Raw genomic sequence first — 19,583 nt, 5'->3', positions numbered from 1 at the left:
ATTTTGAAGAATCTTAATAAGTCTATTTCAACTTTTAGATGATACATATTTGAAAAAAAATTGTGAATAAAGAGATAAAAAGGTGTTATAGCGAATTAATACAATAAATATATAACAAATAATTGATAAAACTATCGAAAACATTTACAAGATATAACAAAATTTTAAATGTATCACTAAAATATTTATATTTATAAGTAAATTTCAGGTAAATCACTAAGTATTTTTTTTTCTATATTCTTTTAGGTTAAAATTTATAAAATGATAATTAATGGAAAAAATGGCATTATAAAGATTTGTATACAATAACGTATTAAGTCATTAGTTTAACTCAAAAATTTGAAGAAAACTAATTACTTAAAAGGGAGAGATCAAAATTATGTATCTAATTAAGTTTTGACTGTGAGTTTTGACTATTTGTAGCAAAACTTAATATTAATTATTAATTTATTCCATCAAAATTTATTAGATATACAATAAACGAAAAAATTAATAATGATATGATTTAATTTCATTGAATAGTATAGCTAATCAAGAGGGATCTGAAAAAAATGTTACAAGTAGAAAAAAGAATCAAACAATTAAAACTAATCAATCATTAATAAACAGATAAAATGTTAAAGATTTAATTTAAGAATATAATTAATTAAGTGCATATTAATAGTTTTGATTACGTAAGTTGTTTGGTATTATTATTGAAAAAAGAATTTCAATGTTCCCTAGTGCCAATCCACCAACCCATACCTCCAAAAGTGCAAACATGTTCTACGTGGTCACTGTTAAAACCGTTCATTCATATATTTAAATATGATATATATATATATTACATACTTTTGGTATTAATTATTTTGATTTGACAACCAAACTTTTTTGACATTATAAAGCCTCTTAATTAATCTATGTCTTCAAAATGCACTTTGCTACTTTTTAATTTGTGTGTGTGTTTGCTTCTAAACCACACCATTAAACTAAATCATTTGTCGATAGAGATAATAAATTAGATATCTTTAGTTTTTTTTTAAAAAAAATCAATCGATTCAAACCAATCTAACTCATGTGAGTCGGTCTCGAATGAATTTGAATTTAAAACTCAAGTTATGAATGATTATAAAAAGAATAGTAATACAATCACAGAAAGTAAGATATCATTTTTTTCAGATATTTTCATTTGAAATTTTGTCCATGTTAATAACCATAAAAAAAACCAACTTCATCCTACAAACTCTATGAAACATTCTCAAAAACATTTTATTAGCCATAAAGCAAGTACCGTCACAAATGTAAATATCATATAAACAATGGATATTTTAATTTGTCTAAAAATCATAACATGTTAATTTATTAATTTTATATTTAAAAAATATATATTCATCGATCTAAAATTAAGACATAATGTTTTAAACCTAACTTTTTACCTATGATAGAACTATGATTTTTCTTACCAAATCAATAAGAATTATGCTTAAAGTAGAAAAATTCATAGTTACATGCAAAAGAAAGAGAGACATATTGATGCAAAAAAATATATATTTTTTTTAATTTTCAAGCTTTGAAAAAATAGGTGTGTTATTATTCATCTTGGATTTTCATGATGCAAATTTTTTAATTTAAAATTTTTTAAGAAGTATTTGGCTCTGAAGTTTTAAAAACATTTTTTTTCTTTAATTTCTTTTAAGAATATAGATTTAAAAGGTTCTAAAGTAATTTAAAAGAGAATAAATAAATAAATTTTAAAAAATTACTTTCCATTTAAGAAATCGAAGAATTATTTAAAATTAAAAAAAAAAAAGTTATCGAAAGAACATTATCAACTTATTCTTAAAAATGGGAGATTAAAACTATACATTTTGAAAATTAAAAATTTAAAAATAATTTTCTAAAATACTTGATACTAAAAAGATATATTTGCAATATGATGGATGATTTTATAGCCCTAAAGAAGTAACAAAGACAAATAAGTTTTAATTTGTAACAAAACAACAATACATTTAGTCAAATGTAGAAACCACAATATATAATCTACAACAAAATAGGCTAAAATCGCGCAAGAATCTATTTGCCCACCAATTTCTTGGAGTCTTTGTCCTTAAAATATTTATATATTTTTTAGAAAATTAGAAAATTAATTAGGTATTTATGTTCACAACAACATTTCTTCAAAATTATTAAATAAAGCTTTAGACTTTTAGTTGACCGTTGGAATGTGACATGACGATGTAATATATTCGATTTGCACGATTCACACCGTTAGATTTTCAAATTAGGTGGAAAAAATGGGATCTTGGCCGTAGATTTGGATGACTTTTTTTCAGATAAAATCAGACGAAGAAAATATTATATATGATATTATTTCTTTTATATTTCAATACGTTATTAGAAAATATACAATAATTTCAAGAAATTTTCGTTCTTTACAATTTCTTTAGTATAATTTTATCTTTTTTAACTATAAAATTATTGATGCAATCTTATACTTTGTCAACATCTAAGTTTTGTGCATGAAGATATTCACGAGCATTAAATTATATGATATTGAAACTTAATTATTCGCACATCATGAGAAAATATTAATTCTACAATAATGTTAGAATATCATATATATATTTTTATTATTTCTATTTAATGATTTTAAAAACTTATTAGCAATCAACTCGAACCTAACTTGATAAGTTAATTATGATAGTCTATCTTTCTTATAAGAAAATTGAGATTTCGTGATATTTAATTAAAACAATATGATTAAGATTAAATGAAAGGTTTAGTTTTCTAAAATTGAAGTATAGTGTGTATATTGATAAATCTATACGATCAAGGGTCGAAATTCTTTTTCTTTTTTTTTTTTTCTAATTTTTTTGCTTGATATAACGTATAAAAATTCAAATAAATATTTAAAATTTTCATTAACATTTTTATATGATTAATTTCATTTAGAAAAAATACCCAAATTTTCTAGGAGAAAAAGAAATAATTGAAGTTAACCAACTACTTGAAATTTGAGTAATATTTTTATATTTTCTTGGTCATTAACCAACTTGTAATCTAAACTATTTATTATTTTGGTCACTAATCAATCTTAAAATATAGTCGACAAGAGAGTTCAGCTCAATCGACATAGTATAGGACTAAGAAATATGTAGTTAATTAAATCCTCCATCCAACTAATATTAATATAGATATCATAAATGAAAAGAGAGAGAAATAGAATATAGTGGAGAATATTTACATGTGGTGAAAAATATATCTACGAATAGGTCTTCAAATTTTTAATTTTGGGTAAATTTACTATACTTTAAAAGTTTTTAACATGTTAAGAAGTTTCAATTCTCGGTGTCAAACAAGATTCATTTATCTAACATTTATTAAAATTAACCAATAAACCTTGCAACAAAAGGACCTGGGATCTTTAATTAATTTCGTGTTTTAAATATGAAATTAAAACAATTCATATACCTACTAAACATTTTACTTACAATTTAAGAACAAGTTAGACACAAAGGTTTTTATACTCCATAAAACAATTTTAGAGTTTGTAGATCTATTAGAATTTTGACCCAACAAGAGAGTTTATAGGCAAAACTTTTAATTAATTTTAACATATCATTACATATAAATAGTTAATGGGTCCAAAGTCCACAAGTAAATCGAAGTTTAGAGGGTACGAAAAGAAAGAAGTATAAAAGTATAATGCATGTTCCAAAAGGAAAATATCACACATGAAGGTCGCTAACACTACCTGTCATCACATGCAACCATGAACATGCATAAAAAAGATAGACTTACTAATAACTTGACTTTATTATAAAGAAGTAAGTATACTCTTACAATTGAGAGTCAACCCAAAATCTTTTAGTACTTAGTAGAATTAGTCATTACTTCTACTAACTTAAACATATATACTTATGCATGTCAGTTCAGATTAAGATTTCGAGACTATACCAAAAGAAAGCAAGTCAAAGATTAAGATTTACACCAGACACCCGTCAAAAAACTTGAAGCAGACGAGACAAGATATGAGTACAAACAAATATATAAAATTTATTATATACACTTAATTATAATATAATAGAAAATTGTTTGGCAAGAAGCTATTACGATCGACGTGGGCCAAACGAGGAATTTTGAAGCAAAAAGGAAGCCATGGAAGGGAGGCCACATGGGCGCTGCATGGTACATACGGCGTCGTTTTCTGCATCAATAATAATCCTTTCCTTCTTGATAACTCCTTGAAAAGGATGTCCTTTGACATATTTGTGAAGGTGCCTTTCTTCGAACCTTCCCTTCCACTTCAAATTGTTTTGTTTTATTATTTTATTTATAGATCCATTTATTATTATTCTTTTACCTTTTATCTTTAATGACTAGACTTACTATTTTTTATATATAGTATTAAAAAATAATGCTTCAGTGTAAAGAAAAAATTTCTTCAGAAAATAGAAATGATAGTGAAAGTTATATAATAATTATAGACCCGGTTTCAACTTAATACGAAAAATATATTTTTTATTTAAATATTTTTTTCTTATTTAAAACCACCGAAATTAAAAAAAAAAAAAAAGTCATGTATTTAATTACACTTTTTAAAAATATTTGGATGTACAATTTTGTTTAATTAGTTTACTATTTACTTGAAGCCTCTTTTGTTAACGGGAAATTATTATAACAACATCTATTAAGTAACAAATAATTTTAGTCTTTTCATTGTCCAAAGTCTTTTTAATTTGATTAGTCATTTGAGCTAATCGATAAATTTAGTAAAATTCAATGGTCTAAGACCCAAATTTACCGTAATGTACATGGAAAATTCTAAATTTATTTTTTCAATTTCATTCCTAAATGGTTGTATTTCTATTTAATTTCAATCAAATTTCTATTGATTTTTTTAATTAGGAATAGTGAATTTCACGATCTATTCATCATCTTAATTTTGTAGAACCAAATCAAATAGTTTGAAATTTTGAATTTAAAAAATTTGTTTTTCATGAACATATATATAATCTCATTCATTTAAAGGTATTCCTCCTTGCTATTTTATTTTTTGATAAATGATAGCTTACAATACTCCTTTTTAATTGTTAAGTACTTTTTATTAATATTTTAAAAAATAATCAAAATCGAAAAACTAAAGAAATGTTTTATATATATATATATATATATATATATATATATATATATATATATATATATATATATATATATATATATATATATATATATATATATATATATATATATATATATATTTTTTTTTTTTTTTTTTTTTTTTGAACTTAGAAAAGATAATCGGAAACATACATGATAAAAAAAAAAACTAAGATAAAATAAATTTGATCTAAAAAACAAAAAATAGTTACACAAATAACAAAATATCACTAAAGTCTAAAAATGATTTACACATTTTACCATTTTTTTTTTTTGATATTTTTCGTGGTTATATTTATTAATTACAAATTCTTAAAATAAATCACGAAAAATTCAAAATCAAACCAACAATCATTAAGTAATAAATATACCAAATGATTACTACTTTTTCTCGCATTCAAAAAATGAAAGAAAATTAGTTTTAAAAAATCGAATTCACAAAAGCTTGGAAATAGAGACCCGTGACCAAATATTATAAATTTGAAACAGATTGATAGATAATATATTTTCTTTTAATTTCCCACTTTCTCCTTACTCTTTATGGCTAAAATAAAGTACATCACAGCAATTGTACTAAAATAATAACAATAATAAAGTACAACACATCAAAAACAAAAGCTGATTTGTATCAATTAATAATGTGGGTGTCATTTGCAACAATTTGATGTAATCTAATGTATTAAACTCTCCAAGTGTGTATGCTCAAAATATTATATAATTCTAGATGTGTATTTCAACATTTCTATATAGAATCACACGTAACACTCTTAATAATTTGTTTTATTATATAGTTTGCTTTCACATGTTCTATGCCAGGTCTATAAAGTTTCTGAACTTTATGTTTACTATTTATTAAAGACAATTTGATTCATATACATGCTAGTTTCAAATTCTTTTAGTTTAATCTTGAAGCTCAATCAAATTTTATCTCCTTTAATCTCTAGTTTCAAGACATTGATTTTGAAGTTGATTCAAAAATGGTTTGACTTACTTATATTACTTATTATTTTGTATTATTTTTCATATACCACCTTTAAATTACATTCTAAAGTATAGAAATAACATTTTTTTTTAAATGTAATTTAATCCATACATGAGCAATTAAGATATAACAGCGGCTAAATTCAGTTTGGAATCGATATCTTTTAGTATTAATAGTTATAAATTTCTTTAGGAAATAATATAGAGGATCCATTTTGATATCATGAGATTATAAAAACAATTTTAAAAAAATACTTTTGGTTGGTTAAAATTGAAATACTAAACAAAAATCATATCCAAAAAAATCAGTTTTATATATGATAACAATATCAATTAGCCTAATTAAAAGCTACTAATTATTGAGTATAATATCAATGTTTTAACATGATATAACAACAACAATAATAGTCCAAGTATTTGTAATGCCAGTGCCACTCCCTCTTCATATTAATTGTCCATGTGTATTGAATATCTTTAATAAAGATCAACATTCTGAGATCTTAATGTAATAATTTTTTTTTTTTAATTTAAAGTGTGGTTCTGATTTAATAAATCCAAGAAAATGAGATGTATGAAGTGGTGTGATGTAATTAATTAATGTGCAATATGTTGTTTTATTATAATGTTTAAAAAATAAAATAAAATGCACTTTCTTTCCCCATAACTTTTCTTTACGGTGGCTGATTAATGTTGGGATCGTGTACTCACGTGCTTCCCATATGATAAGGTTTTTTGTTTATTGGATTATTCTAACCTAATTATTCAATCCACCTCCATACATTTTGATCATATGATCCCTCGTATACTATTTCTCTTTTCGTTTTCTATTGGTGGAATTATAATTTTCTTTGTTTTCATTTTCCAAATACATATATATATATATATATATATATATATATATATATATAAATTAATCTTTATGAAGTTATAAATTTCTAATTTTGTTTACTTGATAACCTAATTCCTTATCGCAATGGAAGAATAAAAATTTATATGTTATACATTTATAACTGAAAATTTGAGAATATAGTAAATATGACAAGTAATTAATAACATCCTATCGGAGGGTTATCTATTTTTAAATTTGTTCCTGCGCAATTCAGAAAATATAGTAACATAAGTCATATTATTCTAATTTCTTATGCTATTTTTGTAAATGTCCCTTTGTAACTCTCTATAATTGAAATTTTACTTTCACACCCATTTCCCTAAACTTTATCATCTTTGCTTCGTCCGATTTTCTTCTTTTTTTTCATATGCATTCTTTTCGATTGGTGTTAGTAAATGTTGAGTCCATTAAAGACTTAAAGAAGTGAGTTATTGTGGTTTTTTCTAGATTATAATCGAGAACGATTGAAGGTATCATTGTTGTAGAACTAAAATTTGTAAATTAATTGAAAGTTAATTTACTTGATTTTAGAGGAGGAATAGAAAACTAATAATATAGATCTTACTAGTAGTTTTTAATAGAAAATTTGTGATTTGAATTCCTCACTGGTTGTATTAACAAACAAAAGGAATCATCACTTAGCTATTAGTGCATTAAATAAAGTTCTCATGCTAAACACCAAATAATGAACCTTCTCCTTTCCTCTTTTCTAAAATTTTATTCCAATAATCTAGGATCGATATAATAATAGCAATAATAACAATAATGATAACAATTTTAATAGTGGGCAAATAAGTATATAAAAATAAAGAAAATGAAGTGGCAATTCTCAAGTGGAATACGATACGATAAATTGAAGATAAATTGATTTGTGGGCTTTGAAATTTTCTTCCCCTTTTTGGGATATAAAAATGGGCCTTTTCCCACCATTTCTCCCTACACCCACACACTCTCCCCTCTTTCCCTCTCTCTCTTCTCTTCAAACTAAAACAAAACAATATATATATATTACGAATCAATAATTTTGAAAAAAGTAAATGGAAACAGAGCGGCGAGAAGGAAGCCAAGAGGCAGAGCGTACGGCGGCGGATACGGCGGTGCAATCGAAGTTTCGTCGTATCTGCGTGTTCTGCGGCAGTAGCTCCGGCAAGAATCCCAGCTATCAAATTGCCGCCATTCAACTCGGAAATCAACTGGTACTTCAATTTTTTCTTTAATTCTTTCAAAATATTGAAAGAATCAGGGAGAAAGAAAGAAAAATTGCGATTGATAAATTAATTGATCGGTGCTTTAAACTTCGATCATAATTATTAATTCGATGAACAAAAAATCGAAGAATTTAGTTTCGAATTGTTTCTAATAATTGAAAATTTAAAAACGCAGGTCGAAAGGAACATTGACCTTGTTTACGGCGGAGGAAGCATTGGGCTTATGGGCTTAGTTTCTCAAGCCGTTTACGATGGCGGACGTCACGTGTTAGGGTATCGTTGGTTTTCTCTCTCTCTCTCTCTCTCTCCCCTCTCTTTTATCTTTTTTTCTCTCTCAGTTTTATTCAATTTGGATTTGTTTTGTTTCAGAGTGATACCGAAATCTCTCATGCCAAAAGAGGTAAGAAAGAAAATTGTAATTATTCATTTACTTATTTTATTTATTGAAATTTGGTGATTAATTTATCCTTTCAACTTCCCAGATTACTGGAGAGACAATTGGAGAAGTAAGAGCCGTATCAGGAATGCATCAACGCAAAGCAGAAATGGCTCGTCAAGCTGATGCATTTATTGCATTGCCTGGTACTTCTATTTCTTTCCATTTCCCTTCTCGCCCCCTATTCTCTTTCCTTTTCGCAAAAGTTGAACTTCCCTTAAAGGAAATTATCTAACATTTCCTTTATTGGCAGGAGGCTACGGAACATTGGAAGAACTATTGGAAGTCATCACTTGGGCTCAATTGGGCATCCACGAAAAACCGGTACAAATAAATAAAATAAAACATAAAACAATTTAAAAACTAAAATTAAGTTTTTTTTTACTTATAATTAAAAATAAATAAATGAAAATTACAGGTGGGGTTGCTCAACGTGGATGGCTACTACAATTCACTATTATCATTCATAGACAAAGCAGTTGACGAAGGTTTCGTCTCACCAGCTGCCCGTAGCATCATAGTTTCCGCCCCAACTGCCCATGCCCTCATCACCAAGCTAGAGGTAAAGAATAGAGAGCAGTAGTAGTTTTAGCTCTCATTTTCATTAAAAAAATCAATCATGTAATCAGAGCCGTCAATTTGCATCTGTGATCAGGAGTATGTCCCAAAGCATTCCAGCGTGGCATCGAAGCTGAGCTGGGAAATGGAACAGCAGCTTGGATTTACCGTAAAGTCAGACATTGCTCGTTGACGTAATCAGACGGCCACGTGTATAGATTAATCACCGTAGATTGAATCGGATCAGAGGATTGCTTTTGTAATATTTGTAATTTTTCTCTCTCTCTTCGATTGTTTCAATAGGAAGCTGACTAGGTCAACACTCAATTGTGTAAGCGATTATAATATAGTAGCATTTTTCCACGTCGGTGATAATATGAATTAACAACTATAAATATATATAAATATATATATTTACAATATCATAGCGTTGTATATTTTACATTGGCTGTTCAATTGAATTGATGGGTCGTTGAATGTAGCTTTCGGATTTTAAAGAAAATAAACGAAAAGGAAACAATAAGGAAAAGGAAAAGGGTTGATAATGATAGAGATAAGTACTGAGACATAAAGCAAATAATTAGTGGGATTTTTTTTTTATTAATTTAATTAAGTTTAATCATGGCTGTTACTTGATTTGACTTTAAATCTATTTTTATTTTTATTTTTATTTTTGCAACCCCATTAAAAAGGTAAACTTTCTACAATAGTCTCTCTAGAAATTTGTGTCATGTGATATATATGTTTTCTCTATAAAATAATATATAGTTTGGAGTTGAATTTCCATAATATATTAGAAAGCAAACATCATCTTTGTTTTTACTCATTTTTTCAATCTTAGTTTAACGAAGAGTTTGAAATTTTTGAAGTATATATTTAGTGATTGCTAATATATTTTATATATGCTATGAAAGTCATGCCGTAACGTAAATTCTATTTGAAATTTGTTTTAAAGTCATTTTCAAATTTTAGGTAAACTATGTCTATAAATCATATTTAGATTTTAATCATTTAATATTATTGAAGAATATATTACATGTAAAAAATAATGAGTATTTAATTTTGTAAGTGTCTTTTATTTCTTAGTTCATATAACCTAGCGTTGTATAATGTAATACAAAATTTACTTTTTTTATTCACTATTTTGAATTTATTGAGTCATTTTTGAATCGGTAATTCAATGTTTAGCGAAATAACTTTTATGAGATATCTATTTAAACCATTACTTGAAGTAAATCATCGCACAAAATTTTGTAAGTTTAAAAATTTAACATCAAAATAACAATCATTTTAAAATTGAGAGATTAAACTTATGATGATCATTCATATAAATAAAAATTAAAGGCATGCATAAGTAATATTACTTTATAAATAACCAAAATTTTCCCACTAATATATGGGTAACTAAAAAAATTCTTTACTCGAGCACTAAAAGTGACTCTTAGAGTGGAAATATAATGCATATTTTGCCAGAGATTTTAGCATGACATATAGTGTGGAGCTACATATTATTGGGTTACTGATCCATTAATGGGCCAATTAAATTAGCTTATTATTGATTTAGAGGTACAAACTTCTGGAAGGCGAAGGTGCTTAATTATAAAGTAATTTTCAGCTTATGCAAATCTTGACGAAACACTGGTTTATAAAATATATTTAATTGCATCTGATACATTGCATTATTTTATATTTTACTAGCCATATATTAATTAATCTATTTAGCATAATATGCATTCGACATCAAACTTTTAATTTTGTACTAGTAATTTTATAAAATTTAAAAATTTTCAAAATTATAAATGCGAAAGTTTGTTCAAAATAAAAATAATATATATATATATATATATATATATATGTTAATCTCAATGTTCATGTAGTTAAATTACTTCTCTTTCCACGATTAAAAAATCATTCTATAAAGAAATAGGTTGTACATATCCTAATAAATTAAAATGTATGTTCTAATTGATAATATCACACTATTTTGAAATCAATAAGTTATTTTTTTAGTGAGAATTATCGTTCAAAAATCTTTAAAATGATATATCCGTTAAAATTAAAAAAAAAAAATCAATTTATACTTCATAGACATACATTTTTAATATTTAATATCATACATATTTTTTAGGAATACAAATATTAATTAATATGATTGTAGCTCACTAAAATCAACTAAACTATGACAAATAATGTAACAAAGTTCATCCTCTCGTATCTATTTAAAGATCACCCTAACCTACTGTTCTTTGTTTTAGGAAGATGTGAATGAACTAATTAGTGAAATTAGAAGTATATATAAGAAAATAGAGATGGGATTGAACCCATCAGAGACATTAGTGGCCAATTTGGAATGTTGGTATAAAGTCAAAAAAAAAAAAAAAACTTTATTTCGTTGCCTTTTTGAGAAAAATAAAACAAAATATTTATTTAATCTTTTTCCTTTTCATTATAAAAGACACAACAAATTATAGGCATGAAAATTCAAATATTTCATTTTGAAGTAAGAATTTTAGTTTAAATCAAACATTAGGAAGAATAAAGAATAAGAAAAACAATCAACTTTATTGAATATTTTCAATTATCACATTTTCTTTCCTTCCTTAAAAGTGAAATTAAAAAATTAATATTTTAAAGTGATAGAAAAAAAACTCGTATATAATCTTACACGTAGGTATCAACTGAAATTGTATATATCACGTGGCACAAATTTTAATTATTTTTTAACATATTTTTTTGAATAAAAAAGAAAGAAAGTATGAAAATATGTACAAGATGTACTTAACCATTCTCTTCTTAAAAATAATTATTACTAAATAAGAAGTCGATCAATTTACAATTTTATTTGGACCGAAATAAAAGATACCAAAATTATTAGATTATATGCTTATAATTTTATTTTCCTTGAACCATCTTATCATAAATAAATCAGGAAATCTAACTTTTAATTTTTCACACAACAATTCATAGCTTTGATTCACAAAGATATATAGTGAAGATAATTTATTTAAAATGAGAAATGAAATGAAAAGAAGGCACTAAAATGATTCTTTAATTTAACCCTTTTCACTACAATTGCACATTTTAAGCAAAATAAAAGAGGAAAAAAAAACTCATTTGAATGAGAGAGAGGCCCCACACTTTAAATTTTCATATGGCTTTTCCTACCCCTACAAAGAAACTAATCCCCTTTTTATTTTTTGTGTGAAAAGTGAACAAAAATTAAGAGCCATTGAAATTCTATCCAAACACTCAAAATTCTTAATTTTTTTTTTCCCTCTTAACCTTGGGTTAAAAAAATGTAAAAATAAAAATGGGAAGAAGTAGTCAGTTTCAGTAAAAAATAAATAATAAAAATTGTAACTAATGGTAAACAGATTATTAAAATATTGGAGAAGTTTATCTAATTAATATTGATTTGGGTTTTCTTATTTAAATCTTTGAATAAGCTGTAATAAGTCTTATACCAAATAAGAACATAGCAGGACACAAAAATTACAATTTACACCATATCCTTTCTAAAATAATAGGGTAAAAAGGATCAAAGGTTAATTATCGTATATATATTCAATAATTTTGAAATTATTATATATAGATATATATATATATATATATATATATATATATATATATGGATTTAGCAGGATTTTTAAAGATTAAGTTCATGGTTGCACTTATTATAATTGAAAGTAGGAGCTTAGATAAATTTATAATAACAAATAGTTTTCAATAACAATACGTTGGACAGTATGGATCATTAATTCTCTGCTATAGTGAGGAGATATTGGATAAATATCACACTTTTATTATTATTATGCATTAGGGTTTCAAACAAACTGTTCAACGATGAAATATCAAAGTTGAAACAATTCTAAATTTATTTTGGAATTCATCCATCATAAGTCTAGAAGTTCATCAATTTGAACCATACCCTCATGTAAGAAAATACAAGGAAAAAAAGTCATGACTGATGAATTATTATTAAATCAAGACAATGAGAAATGTGTCAAGTACCAAAGTAGGTTAGACACGAAACTATATTAGTACTTGCATTCTTCTTTTGTAAGAATCAAATGACATATTTGCCCTTTTCTAAGACAACTTCTTGAAGTAGATGTGATAGTATTTGTCACAGTTCGATCACATAAACAACATCGTGATGTCGTGACTCTCCTTTTTCTATAACGAATTATTATTGAAACATGAGAGGACAGGTATCGTGGAAGGTATAAAAGGGGTTAGAAATCAAATCTTCTTTTCAGAGGTAAAAAAAGAAAGGACACGAATGGGTGTAACTGTTGAAGAAGATATAATTTTTATTTTTCGTTAATAGGATGGAATGTAAGTGTTTTTGAAAGGGAAAGGGGACAAAGGGAGAGATGCATCTTTTTTTCCTTTTTCTTGTTTTTTTTTTGGGACAAAGACATTGTACTAAAAAGAGGTTCACGTGGGCATGGCTTTTGTGAAAAATAAAAATGATAACATAAAAAAAAAAAGAAACAAACGCAAAAAAGAAAAAGAAAAGAAAAAAACAGTTTTTGGGACATCAAAACGTAAAACCTTCCAAATCCCGCAGTGTTGTTTGACCATCTCTGTCGTTTTACTTCCACTTTTGGACAACCACTTGTTCATAACCTCACGTGCTTGTTACATTTTACCACTCTTTCCCTTCCTTTTTTTTCCCTCTTTTATTCCAATAATGAGATCGAACAACCGAAAGTACTAGAAAAATTCCAAAAATATATCGTAGAGCTATACAGTAGTAGTTGCAATGGTAATCTCAAATTTGTTATAGTGTTCAAATTGGTTCAACTTAAGTAGTGTTAGAAACTATGTCAATATAAATTTAAGAATTCAATTTTTATCGTTTGGTAGTTAGATTTTTATGACAATTATATGTTCGAAAGCTCAATCTTCGAATTTTTACAAGTTTTATCGTACAATTTTACAGTTTTTATTTCAATGAATTGTGAAGGTGAGAGATTCAAACATATGTTTAAACTAGTTGATATATATTCATCTTAGAAGTTAAATCATAAATTCAGTGGAGTGCTTTAATAATAGTATATATTTAGTTTTTAAATTCTAAAATATTTCAATTATGTGTTTGAGTACTATTAAACCAAATAAAACATGAAAAATTTATTTGAGCATATATATAGTTTGATTTGACACTACACAAGAGATGAATCACACCAAAAAGTAAATTGGAAATCAAATGGCGAAGTACTTCCTTGCCACTTTTTATAAATATGTACCTGACTCTTAGACCATGACATCCTATTTGTCTACTTATTTCTTGTTTTCTTTTATTTGTCCCGTTATGTCAAAATATGAAATATGACACACCATCATTTAAAGAATACAATGTTATTATAAACACAAATGAGGTATAAAGATTTCAATCTTTACTTTCGAACGAAATAGAATATATAAATTACTGTTTTAACAATAACTTTAAAAGAATAGAATTGATTGTTTATAAAAAAAAAAAAAAAAAGTATAATTTTAGTCAAATTTAAAAGAAAATAAATTAAGGCCACAAATGAAAATGGAGAGAATGATTCGACTTTGACGGGGTGGTTTTTGTTCATGTGATAGTATGGGTATCTAATATCATAAATTGATTATAAACCAAGAAAAATTGATTCCGATGAGGGCATCGTACACCTCCATCCATCCACAATGGTCCAAAATCCTTTGAAAAGGAAAAGCTTCCTAAGCTTATTTTGGGCAGATATAGATGGGACTACTTGATGGTCATTTCTTTAGACAGTATGGTTAAAAGAAATTTACTTTTACCCTTGTATTTTCTTTTCAACAAATAATAAAATAAAATCCTAAATATCTCCTTGAACTGAATTAGAATAGGGTAAATCAATTAATAAGCCACAAATTTTAACCAACAAAATTCACAAATGACCCAAAAAAAAAAAAAAGTCTAAATCTACGCAAATATAGCAAAATATTGTCATTTGTAATAGTTGCCTAACAGAGAATGTTTCAATAAGTACTTTGAATTATACTTCACCTACTTTTAATTGTCATCAAAGCAAATTTTGGAACTGGTTTTAAAATTGTTAATAATTTCTCATATTAGAAATCATATCAAACATATGTCTTTAATCAATTTAAATTTTCGTTTTACAATTTTAAATGCAATTTTTGTATCATCAAAATCTATTTTGAATGATTTTGAATGATTAGAAACATATTTGAGTGTACCTTTAGAATGATTTCTCTTTTTTCATTTCGAGTATTAGTTTGAAAAATACTTTTAATCATTTAAAATCAATTCTAGTAATAGAAAAACTACATCAAAAAATAACAAAATCAATTTTGAATCTCTGACCATTTTAAAATCACTCGGAAACATGTTTGGCCTAGTCATTTAAAGTTAACTTATCCATTTCAAAATTGATTAAATAATAATGATGATTTTTAAGTAGGAATATTCCCAAAACTTTATACCGGAAATCTCTCAAATCAACGGAACTATTTACAAAATCCATCTCTTGCATCTGTCTAACTCAAGAGTACGTTTAGCTGATTTTTAAATTAGTTTTAACAAAGAAATCCAAGAAAAGTTCTCATCATATATATATATATATATATATATATATATATATATATATATATATAAATAGCTTTCAAAATATAAATAAACTTAATTGGCAAGTTTTCAAAAGTAATGGTACAACAGGACTCTGAATGAGGTATTAACCTGAATTTGAAGGATAATTATGTGGTTCTGTCGACGACATTCTGTTCAAGGTTCTCATTTCCAGATTTATAAAAGTCCAACATTTCTTCTTCAACAGGATGGGTCTTTCCGACGATCACAAGACAATGTAGCGGTGGCCCAAAATCAATACTTCTCAACTGCTTCATGGTGCCTGCAGTAATCATCTGATCTTCGCTTCCGAGACGAGCAAATGCCACACACAGCGTATCTTCATTGTATACTGCAGCGTGAAATCAATTACAAACATTTCACTTAGGCATACTTTGTGGATGAAAAACTCTACCGTCCATTGCGTTAACTACAAAACTGAAAAACAATCTAAAGTCCAAACCAAATCATGGAAAAATAGTGTGCCGTTAGCTAAAATGAGTCCAACGATCACGTTAGCTCAGGGTTCTCTTTATTTGGAGCTAACCACACCAGTTTTCCAAGCTTTGGTTAGTAATGTTATTCTGTCCCGCACACGGAATGGAAAGTAGATTTCCTCATCAACAGGTAGTAAAAGAAAATCTTGAACTAAAAATTTCGAGTCATTTATCAGTTCATACCAGATTGTCCTTCCATTTGCTCAACCTCCAAAAGCTGCTCAATTGCTGTGTTTATAGACATAAATCTAGGCGGTTCGTACTCTTTCTTTCCCCTGACAATTGCAGAATGATCGAACTAATTAGAACATAGGAGGCAAAGCAAGTTGTTAGGCGACCGATGCAGTAGATTGGTTACAAACCTACACAAAGACTCCAAAGACGGTTCCTTTACTCGTATATCTGGAGAAAGATAATATTAACCCGACGTATCAGTGAAATATATAATAAAATGAGGCAATAATCAACAGTAATGCGCAGCTGCGGTAGAGATCTTCAACCAAGTCAATCGCAACATCCAAGAAAACTAAACAAAATATTAAGAAGGCTCCTTAGGGCATCACTAGAGACGAAACAAACGTCATGATTCAAACATAAACAAAGCCTAAATTATGCCATTCTTAAAATATTGGGGAAAAAAAGGTTTACAGAACATGATATTTCACAACTATGGGATTAGTTTAACTTCAACAATATTTTTCATGTTGGAGTCATAATTTCTCTGTTTGAATGATTAGGAACAGAATCCTAATTCCTACCTAACAAGCAGAGTGTGTGCAAACCAAGTCCACGGTTTTTCTGAATCTTCTCATAGAAGCTACTCGGTTTCCACGTTTCAGTAAAAAAGGGTATTGAAACGGTCTCCCCATAGCGATATAATTGCAATCCACAAATTCCAATAGCATTCATCACAGATGCATTGTACACCACTCTGACTTCAATCCCCAAACTCTTTGCTCGAACTACCAGATCGGAGTGGGTCGTAGCTCTGTAGTATGACACAGTATGTAGAAGAAGATAAATATTTAGCTCAAAAGCAAATTCAGTTGCAAACATCTTCATAGTAGAAAAAGGTCACCAAATCTCCAATGATAAGGCTTTCAATGTCATTAAGTCTGAGCTTTCAATTAGATCGCTATTTTTCACTTGATCTTATTTAAAATCAACTTAGAGTTTCAATAAATTTGATTTCTGCAGTTCTATCTAATAAACATCAATCCAAGCATTTGAAGAATTATGAAACTTGAAGTGTTTTAAAATAGAAATCGTAATGGAGGACTTTTTGAAGTTCTTAATTTGCAATTTAAACTACGATAGAATTGAGATCACAGAAGAAATCATCCAAAATCGCAAAAATCTTCAATAGCAAAAAAGGGGGGAAAAACGAAAATTTCGTACCCGAAAGCGTCGCCAACAACGAGAAAAGCAACATCAGATGTACGAGCTTCGGAGAGTATCTGGTCGGCCTTCTCCTCCACCATTTCCCGATCTGCAACTGTAATAGTTTTTCCGTAGAGCTTCTCCTGTTCGAAAACTCGAATTCGGAAAATCTCAGAGAGAAAAGTAATTTTGTGATGGAGAGATTAGGGAAAAAAGAGAAGTACCAGAGAAGAAATACCGTCGGAAGCAAGGCCAAAGGATAAAAGAGAAGTGTAAGCTTCCATGTAAACCTTTTCGCATTTTCTCACACATTCTAAGCCTCTGAGAGTGATGTCCTTTTCGTCTCCCAATCCTAATCCTATAATGTACAACATCTTTCTACTCTTTCTCTTCTGACCTTAAACCCTAGAATTCTTCCCAAATCTAACCCTTTGCTAAAACCCTAGCCTCCGTACACGACGGCGCCACTAAGTTTGCCGGAGCTTTACTGTAAACGTATTTAAGAGGCTTTTCCTTTTCTTTTTCTTTTTTCCTTTTTCCTTTTTCTTAGAAGTTAATGGATGAGATATTAATCCAACCCATTATGCTCTGGGCTTCGGTCCATTTATGCCACACCATAACATGTGTTCTACTCTTCAATGCAGACTTTTCAATCCATTCCACATGATCGGGAAAAACAAGCATAGTATTTGGATTATCAACCTTAAGATCACAGATGATTCGATTACTATTGTTCATAGATTTGATTACTATTGTTCATAGATGGTTAAAAAATTAAGTTGAACACAAACTAAGACGAAAAAAGTCCCACCAATAGACAAACCATGCTTTCGAATGTATAGAGATCATTTGGCAAGTCTATGAGTTACATCATTATAATCTGCCTACTGTGATGGGCTAAAATTGAAAAGATTTGGTTTCACCCTTAACATGTCATGCAGTTGTATGCCAAAAAAGAGTTAAATTCGGCTGACATAAATACGTATGATGAACAAAAAGGTTTGTGGTTCAAGAACATTATATTTTTAGTCTCTAGGTTTTGATGAATATGTATATTTGGTTTCTAAGATTTAAAGATAGACATTTTTAGTTCTCAAATTTACAAGAATAGATACATTTGATAATCGAGTTTTCAAAAAATATCTTTTTAGTCCTAGTTTCCAAAAATTCATTTAAAAGATATCTTTTTTATCTTTGAGTTTTTAAGAAATAGATTTTCAAAAGGTATTAATTCATAACTTTATACTTTTATTTTAAATAATTATAAGATATCTTAAATTAGAATTATAAATTCTAAAAATCATATACTGTATTAAACTATTTTTTTCTAATTTTAGAAAACATATAATTATTTTTAAAAAATCAAACATAAAATACTTTTAGAATCTTATAAACCTATTCTTTGAAATTCATGGATTAAAAATGTACATTTTGAAAACTCGAAAACCACGAGCATACATATGCACTTAAATTTTAGGACTACATACCTAAATTAGCAACATGATTATATATATAGTTTAGAACTATCACGTATGCAATCCACAAGGCTACTTTTATTTTGAATTGATGCAAAAATTCAAATTAAGAGAGAAAAAAAAAAAAAAGAGTTTACCTTTCAAAGAAGCACTCCTCCAAATTTCCTCATTTTTTTTTTCCTTCTCTCTCCGAAAATTTCCAAGACATTAATTTCCTCGCTATGCTTCTTTCTTATTGACATTATAAATTTCTAACAAAAAACCCAAACAAATACCCCAAGCTTAGTAAATGGAATGCTATATGGAATTAAACACAATGCATAACTTTATATTGCTATTAAAGAGGTCTTGTTTTCGTGTCAATATCAACCTAAACTGTAAGACATAATTATTATTCTTCCTCCCACCAT

The 19,583-nt window shown here is 27.3% G+C and overlaps 2 protein-coding genes across 2 annotated transcripts; one reads left to right on the top strand and one right to left on the bottom strand.

Moving 5' to 3' along the window:
• The first annotated feature begins 7,959 nt into the window (after positions 1-7,959).
• On the top strand, positions 7,960-9,633 carry LOC103488033 (cytokinin riboside 5'-monophosphate phosphoribohydrolase LOG1-like). The gene is made up of 7 exons (XM_008446565.2): positions 7,960-8,205; positions 8,393-8,490; positions 8,587-8,617; positions 8,700-8,799; positions 8,907-8,977; positions 9,072-9,215; positions 9,309-9,633. The coding sequence occupies exons 1-7, from the start codon at positions 8,047-8,049 to the stop codon at positions 9,402-9,404; spliced, it is 699 nt and encodes a 232-aa protein (XP_008444787.1). The 5' UTR covers positions 7,960-8,046; the 3' UTR covers positions 9,405-9,633.
• A 6,223-nt stretch (positions 9,634-15,856) lies between these two features.
• Positions 15,857-18,395, bottom strand: LOC103488034 (probable diphthine methyl ester synthase). The gene is made up of 6 exons (XM_008446566.3): positions 17,923-18,395; positions 17,717-17,841; positions 17,077-17,306; positions 16,681-16,720; positions 16,502-16,593; positions 15,857-16,173 (listed from the first exon to the last, which is right to left on the bottom strand). The coding sequence occupies exons 1-6, from the start codon at positions 18,070-18,072 to the stop codon at positions 15,950-15,952; spliced, it is 861 nt and encodes a 286-aa protein (XP_008444788.1). The 5' UTR covers positions 18,073-18,395; the 3' UTR covers positions 15,857-15,949.
• Between the last annotated feature and the right edge of the window lie 1,188 nt (positions 18,396-19,583).

This window comes from Cucumis melo, chromosome 3 (genome assembly GCF_025177605.1).
Source record: "Cucumis melo cultivar AY chromosome 3, USDA_Cmelo_AY_1.0, whole genome shotgun sequence".
NCBI lineage: Eukaryota > Viridiplantae > Streptophyta > Magnoliopsida > Cucurbitales > Cucurbitaceae > Cucumis > Cucumis melo.
This window is presented reverse-complemented; position numbering and strand designations above follow the sequence as displayed.

Excerpts from the sequence above, each read along its gene's own strand:
- LOC103488033 (XM_008446565.2), top strand. The coding sequence starts at position 8,047 with ATGGAAACAGAGCGGCGAGAAGGAAGCCAAGAGGCAGAGCGTACGGCG. Across the intron at positions 8,206-8,392 it reads TTCAACTCGGAAATCAACTG|GTCGAAAGGAACATTGACCT; the intron begins GTACTTCAATTT and ends TTAAAAACGCAG. Across the intron at positions 8,978-9,071 it reads TGGGCATCCACGAAAAACCG|GTGGGGTTGCTCAACGTGGA; the intron begins GTACAAATAAAT and ends TGAAAATTACAG.
- LOC103488034 (XM_008446566.3), bottom strand. The coding sequence starts at position 18,072 with ATGTTGTACATTATAGGATTAGGATTGGGAGACGAAAAGGACATCACT. Across the intron at positions 16,721-17,076 it reads GCACACACTCTGCTTGTTAG|ATATACGAGTAAAGGAACCG; the intron begins GTAGGAATTAGG and ends ATCTTTCTCCAG. Across the intron at positions 16,174-16,501 it reads GCAAATGGAAGGACAATCTG|TATACAATGAAGATACGCTG; the intron begins GTATGAACTGAT and ends TTCACGCTGCAG.